Source organism: Micropterus dolomieu, linkage group LG19 (genome assembly GCF_021292245.1).
Source record: "Micropterus dolomieu isolate WLL.071019.BEF.003 ecotype Adirondacks linkage group LG19, ASM2129224v1, whole genome shotgun sequence".
NCBI lineage: Eukaryota > Metazoa > Chordata > Actinopteri > Centrarchiformes > Centrarchidae > Micropterus > Micropterus dolomieu.
Genome location: NC_060168.1, coordinates 6230837 through 6238208, shown reverse-complemented (window position 1 = coordinate 6238208; position 7372 = coordinate 6230837). Strand labels below are relative to the sequence as shown.

Genomic DNA, 7372 nt, shown 5'->3' with positions numbered 1-7372 from the left:
TGCAAACATGTCAGAACCGGTGAAAAATTTCGTATTCTACAAATTTCGCACATGGGCGTGGCAAAATGACTCGCTAGCGCCACCTAGAAAATTTCTATGATGAAAAGTTGTGCTATTTGCGAGTTTTCGTCAATGGGCGTGTCCGTGGCGTCGATGATTCGCAATGAAACAGGAAGTTGTTGTAACTTCAGTGTACATGCTCACATCTGGACCAAACTGTACATGTAGGATGAGAGTCCCACCCTGAACACATGTACATGCCGACATTCACCCACAGTCATAGCGCCACCTGCTGGCAACAGAAAGTGACATTTAATGAAACAGCCCCCGCCGCACGTTTCACCTACGTGCACGAATTTTCTGTGCTACGTGTATCTTGTCCAGACGCACAAAAAAGTCTCTTGGAGCCATAGCCTAAACCCAACAGGAAGTCGGCCATTTTGAATTTTACGTCAAATTTTGGATGATTTACACACTCCGTACTTTAACGAACTCCTCCTAGGGATTTAGTCTGACCGACCTCAAATTTGTGCTGTGCCTTCTAAAGGCATTGAAGATGAAAAGTTGTGCTATTTGCAAGTTTTCGTCAATGGGCGTGTCCGTGGCGTGGCGTCAAAGATCAAGTCTTCGCCATGACACAGGAAGTTGTCGTAACTTCAGTGTACATGTTCACATCTGAACCAAACTTTACGTGCTATGGAGGACCGATCCTGACACAGTCAGAAATAAATACAGAAATAAATAAGTGCTCAATAAATTAATAAGCATCCAATTAAATACACAAAAAAATAAAGTAAATTAAAGCTGCAAGCAGCGTTGGGCGGGCCCTCGCACTTGTAAGCGCGTCCGCGTGTGAGCCGGCCGAGTTGCATATTCTGGAGCTCTGCCGGTGCGGCTCTGAATTTGCTACGCGGTTATGACGCCGCATGAAGGTGTTATATGTCACTTCCTGTGTCCCCTACGTGGAGCTACATAGCACTTGCCGCTGTGAATATAAATCGGCATTGGCGTGTAGATGTCTGCGGGGTGGGAGAGTTATCAAGCACGTAAAGTTTGTTTCAGATGTGAGCATGTACACTGAACAATAATGTACCCAAACAATAAAATAAATTCCTTTTATATTTACCTGCCTTGTTGTTTATCTGTACATACAGAGGAAGAATGTGAGAACAGCACACATTTCATCGTTACTGTGTGTTAGAGCATGGGAGAACAGTGGATACTTTTAATACAGCCCACACCCCTAATACTGTGTAACTATAACAAGTAGAGAACAGAAGAAAAAGATGTTCTTTCTTTACAACTGTCTGCATAGCTTATTCATATTGTGTAATGAATGAAAATAAATAGGCCTACTAGGCTCCTCTCTACTTTGACATTTAAGATTAGCTTGTTTGATCCACCTTCATACACATGTGACATTACTGTACAACTTGAGAAAGGTGAGTTGTTTTCTGCTCCAGCCTGCCTAAAAGAAAAGCCTTTTTGGGATTAAATGGACTTTATTAGCTGCTGCAGTTCAGGATGAACTCAGAATAGACCCATTTCTCACCTTATTATTCTAAATCATGCAACGAAGAAGAAGAAATGCATAATAAATCCACAAAAAAAAAAAGCACTGTCTGTCGGAGCGTCTACGTGAAAAGAGAATGAAGACATTGCTGGTAGTATTGTCTTCAGAGTTGTTAAATACCTCAGCGCACTGAAGGAAGCCATCTGACTGTGTGAGGGGGCAAGATCGTTGATGTCTGCAGGCAGAGTAGGAGCTCTCCTGTCTGACTGGTCCACCAATAGCAGAGAAGATGACCCCTTGAGACACAGCCCCTCCTCATTTGCATAATGAGGCAGAAATGCATACAGAAATTTAAAAAGGACAGGCAGAAATAAATACCATGGGTGAAAATAAATAAGGTAAAAAAATACAAAGCAAGAATAAAACAGACAAAAATATTAAAACACACACATAAATAAATACATTTAAAAAATTTGTAATAAATAAAGTTGAATAAACAAAAAGAACAAAGAAAAAAATAAATAAATAAATAAATAAATAATCTGAGCAAATTCAATAGGGACCTCACACGGTCGTGCTCGGGCCCTAATAATCCGAGCAAATTCAATAGGGACCTCGCACAGTCGTGCTCGGGCCCTAAAAACGTCCAAAATCAAATGGTTGCTAGTCCCCCCCAGACAAATTCTTCAGTAAGTTTAGTCCTTAGCTTGTTGCTGGTTGTTTATTTATTATCTGCTATGGCTTTTCTATTTGTTCACCACAGATATGGTAAAAATAATGATGATGTGAAATTGCATATTTGTCAAGTAAAGTTTTCTTGGGGGAAGGACCCCCAACTGCCCCTCTAACCACCAACACCAAATATGTGCATCTAAGACTATGGGAAAACACTGGAATTGTAAGCTATTCTTATGTGTATTACATGCTCATGGACACAACAGCAGTTCATATTTAGACATACAGCTGGGCATACAAATATTTTTCGCTTCACCTCCGCTGCTACAACTCCATCCAAGGGGAAACACTGCATTTTTACTTTATTTGTCTTTTTGCAATTAAGATTTAAGGAGGAAAAAAAGATTCTGATCATTCCGACACCACATGAATTCACCATCAGTCACTGCTCACCCTCCCTTTCCAAGAATGCAGGAGAAGCTACGGTGGACGACACGACCTGTCAGTTCTTGTGTTATTTCTCTCTTCTTACTTCTAATAAACCACTCTTCTTCTGTATTTAACGTAGGAAATGCGCTCTGTAGAGCCGTTTGTAGAAACATGGCGGTGCAACATGGCAATGTCCACGTAAGAGGACCTGCATTGTATGTAGATAGAAATGGTTCATTCTAAGGTAATAAAAACATTACTGTTCATTATGTAAGGTCTTTATACACCACTTATACTCCACCGGCAGGCTGTAGTTTAGAGACACCATTACAATGTGAACACAGCAGAGAGGTTTTTTTACTCACCTTTAACACCCAGGTGTCTGTCACAATAACTCTGGCTCCAGGGGCCCCTGTAGCAAACTTATCTATGCGTCTGAACTCATTGTTGATGCTAGTTGCCAAAGAGCCCCAGTTGGAGTGAGGAGGCTGTGCGTGGGCCTGCAGGGTTCGGCTGATTGGATGGTTATGCCAGCGGAAGCGGGACCAGTAGATGACGAGTGTCCAGCTGGCCAACTGGAGGCAGAGCGAGAGGAGGAGAAATACTCTCCAGCTGTCACTCACCTGGTCCAACACAACAGGACAACGCAGCTGAAACTACTACTGAAAACGAAGCGTGGAGAACATCTGAGATGCTCCAGACATCACGAGGAGACAAACATGTCATAGAACATTGTATCACAAGTCTCTAACTTTTGTTTGGACGCAATGACATTCAATTTGGCAGATAAAGATATCGGCACAAAATAATATCAAAAAACTAAAAATAATTATAATGATTATTGAGAGTTTTACTGTGTTTTAGCATTATATGAAATGTGATGAACAAAATAAAACAGGTTTCTGTGTGGCTCAGACCGGTCACTGGTGCACTTCAAAACACAGAGCTAAAAGAACCTTTTTGTGAACCCCACCTCCTTCACCTGCCTAAATCTAGGATGTAACCTACTGTGGATTATGGGAAATTAAACAGTAAAGCCGATGATACACGGAGCAACTTTTAGAGCAATGGTGCTGGGCAATGTTTCCATCAATGAGTAAAGATTATTACCGTAATCCCCTTCCCCCACCACCCGCCCTGCCGTTATCCATTCAAAACAAAGTCAGACTTGGCGCCAGCAAGACTGCCCAGCAACACTGCTAAGCTAAAAAAGTTGCCCTGTGTCTCATCAGAGTGTGTGTTGATTAATCTGCACATATAGAGAGACAAGCTGACCTGGTGAATGTATCCCAGGTTTTTTTCTGGAGCAGCGATACACATCCCCATGTAGTAACCTGTAGATATGAACAACAGCACAGACATAAGAAGAACGCACAGACTATGAACAAAGGCATCAACAGGGCTTAAAACAAGAAATTTTCCTTTGACTGAAATGTGTTCGGGGTTTCTGACAAAGATGGAGGGTAGGAGGCAAGAGAGTAACTTTGTGTTGAAAACTGACGGGGACATAGGGGCTCAGATTAGGGGTGTGACATACACTTAGCTCACGAAACATGAGGAAACACGATACTGGGTTCACAAGAACAAGACAAGTAGATAACTGTACACTGTTTTGTGAAATTGTTCAATGTGGAAATATATGACAGGGATGTCTGGGGGTCCTCCCCCAGAAGATTTTGAGCATTAAATAATTAATTTCCTGCATTCTGCTGAAATCTTCTGCCACCACCTATAATCAGTGCTTGAAGTGGAAAATATAGGTGCTGGTACTTAGGGCTGGGCAATATGGCCAGAGATTTTATCACCATGAAACATTTTGTATTATTCAATATTGATTATTCTCAGGATAAATGTCAAATCATTATTTATTTCAGGTTTAAAGGCAGATTTTTGCTCCTGAGTTAAAGTTGAAGAAACCGGATGGTTAATTGTGGTTTTAAACAAACACTTGATGCCAAACAGTGGATCCAGTGCCCGCCACAATATCAACGCTGACCGCCACTTATTGATTTGATTTTTTTTTCCTTTTTTTTACTAGGCCTATTTAAAATCGTATTTGATTGCAGAGCGCCTTAGCGCAGCACATCCTCTCACTCGTCCCTCTCCCTCTCTCCCTCATGAACACCATTGCACAAATCTGTCCAACACAATGCTGTCAGACACCCAGCTTAAAATAAGTTATTAGCAAGCATGTAAGGAGCCTAGCTAATAAGAAGAGCTAAGTTAACGTTAGAATACTGCTGGGTTGTCGAGGTTAGCACTTATAGCTGGTGCCACAGTTACACTGTCATTCTGTGGAAAACACTGGGATCACTTAACAAATCTGAGGTAAAACATTCAAAACAATTATGATTAAGGACATTTTTTCCAGTCTCTGATTTGTTTGTGATTCAAATGAATTAAATCACACTTATTAAACATTTGTTATATTGTTATTGAGTAAAATTATATCTTGTTAATTATCATTATTGTTTAATTGCCCAGCCCCGCTGGTACTCTCCACTCACATGGGAGCTCACAGCTGCATAAGGCACCAAGCTTCTACCTGCTCTGTCCCCGCCGACAGAGATCAGCAGACAGGTGAGAATGGGGACAGATGAGCGCCACAAAGAGCTCACCGATACGGAAGAAAAGTCCCGGGACACCAAAGAGTAAAATGTAGAAGTAACTTACTGGTATCGGTGGCCCACTTCAAGCATTATCTGTTATCAAAATTGACTTTTTGACTTTTCTGTGAAGCCGCAGTCCACTGGTGGATTACATTCTGACAAAAATGGCCTTGTTACGTTGGCAACGGTCCAACGATCCAACCCAGTAAAATATTTAGTCCAAAACGCATTATTATATCAATAAATACACACAGACTTCTTTATATTAGCCTAACTATAGCTAGCATGTAAACAAAAATCACATCTACATGTTGACCTTTTGAGTGACACCACAATTGACCCAATAGAAACTTCCATGCTTCCTACCATTGATCACATTTATATTCCACTGTCTTTGCCATCATTACCAACACTGTCTTGCCAGTCAACATTTGTATCATGTATCGTTATTTATCTGAAGTCGAGGTGATGTGAGAACAGTTTGTCATACAGCCTGTAAATGAAACAGTCTGGATATTTAGAATACACTCCGCCTGAACACAGCGTGGAGTCAGCTGTGACTGAAAGCTAGTTTCTGCCTCAAAATGATGATTGATTACATTCAGAAGAGTTATATTTGACAGATTATAAAACCAAAATTGTGCCCATTTTTCTTTCATAAATAATAACATTATATTTTTTAATGACAAACTAAAAATGTCCCCTGTTTTCATTTAAAAAATCTGATCACCTTAACTCAGAAGAGAGCTTGGTGGATTTCAGGTGGTCTACATTACGTAGATGAACAAAGAGTTATCGGAACATATTTCCTGGTTAGAAGTCAATGGATTCCGAAGCCACGCCTGCGATAGATCTGGGACTATCACCAGTTAATCTAGCCACCACTTACACTGTCACACCGGCAGGACGCTCGTGTTGTTATGTTGTCTGTGCTTTGGCTGTGAAACGCAGAGACTGTATGAAAGGTAACAGTGACTCTTAGCTTCAGTGTGAGGGTGTTTCCAAACATGTAAACGCTCATTGTGTGTGTTGCTCATCTGACAAGAGCTCTGTTTATACATGAAGCTAGCAGAAGGTGTTTTACTTCGCTAAAATTTACGACAAACGACGTGCATGCAATATAATCCAACACATCTAACTCACTGCGGTGTGCGCTAACGTTAGCTAACGCACCCATCATGTTTCAGTTCGCCTGGTAATATTTATGACAAGTACTTACTTAGTTATATCCCTGTCCTTATCTGTCTGGATGTTAGCGTTTACCTAAAGGCAGTGCGGAGTGGACCAGGACGGTAATGCTGGTCCTCCTGACGTGGTACTGGGTGAAGCCCACATCCTCACTTCCCAGCCAGGATGAGAACAGATTCTGGATTGTTAAACCGGCCGAACGGAACTCGTTCGGCGTAAACACAAAACAGAGGCAAAACACCATGTAAGCCAAAGTAAAAGTTAACTCCGGGCTCTCCATATTTGACATAGGTTCACTGACGTCACTACCGTGGGACCGTCTTCCCTACTTCCTCATAAGTTTCTTCTTCTACTAAGGTGCGTGCTGCCATCTGCTGCTCTGAAAGCAGAGTGGAGGAAGGTCTTATAATCCGTTCATTTTTAGGGCCCGAGCACGAACCGTGCGAGGTCCCTATTGAAGCTGAAGAGATTATTAAAGCTGCAAGCAGCGTTGGGCGGGCCCTCGCACTTGTAGCGCGTCCGTGTGTGAGCCGGCCGAGTTGCACATTCTGCAGCTCTGCCAGTGCGGCTGTGAATTTGCTACGCGGTTCAGATGCCGCATGAAGGTGCTATATGTCACTTCCTGTGTCCCCTATGTGGAGTTACATAGCACTTGCCGCTATGAATATAAATCAGTATTGGTGTGTAGATGTCTGCGGGGTGGGAGAGTTATCAAGCATATAAAGTTGTTTCAGATGTGAGCATGTACACTGAACAATAATGTACCCAAACAATAAAATAAATTCCTTTTATATTTCCCTGCCTTGTTGTTTATGTGTACATACAGAGGAAGAATGTGAGAACAGCACACATTTCATCGTTACTGTGTGTTAGAGCATGGGAGAACAGTGGATACTTTTAATACAGCCCACACCCCTAATACTGTGTAACTATAACAAGTAGAGAACAGAAGAAAAAG

At 41.7% G+C, this 7372-nt stretch overlaps 1 protein-coding gene across 3 annotated transcripts in view; it reads right to left on the bottom strand.

Annotated features, from left to right (window-relative positions):
- The window catches only part of tmem129 (transmembrane protein 129, E3 ubiquitin protein ligase), a 12423-nt gene extending 5608 nt beyond the window's left edge, over nt 1-6815 (bottom strand). The window contains exons 1-3 of one of the 3 annotated variants that reach the window (XM_046031598.1): nt 6490-6815; nt 3893-3951; nt 2983-3240 (exon numbers count right to left, since the gene is read on the bottom strand). In XM_046031598.1, coding sequence (XP_045887554.1) covers nt 2983-3240; nt 3893-3951; nt 6490-6703 — 531 coding nt within the window. In that variant the 5' untranslated portion in view covers nt 6704-6815. Of the gene's footprint in view, nt 1-2982; nt 3241-3892; nt 3952-6445 lie in introns of all 3 variants that reach the window. The other 2 variants (XM_046031600.1, XM_046031599.1) reach the window with 2 other exon arrangements.
- Nucleotides 6816-7372: the final 557 nt, after the last annotated feature.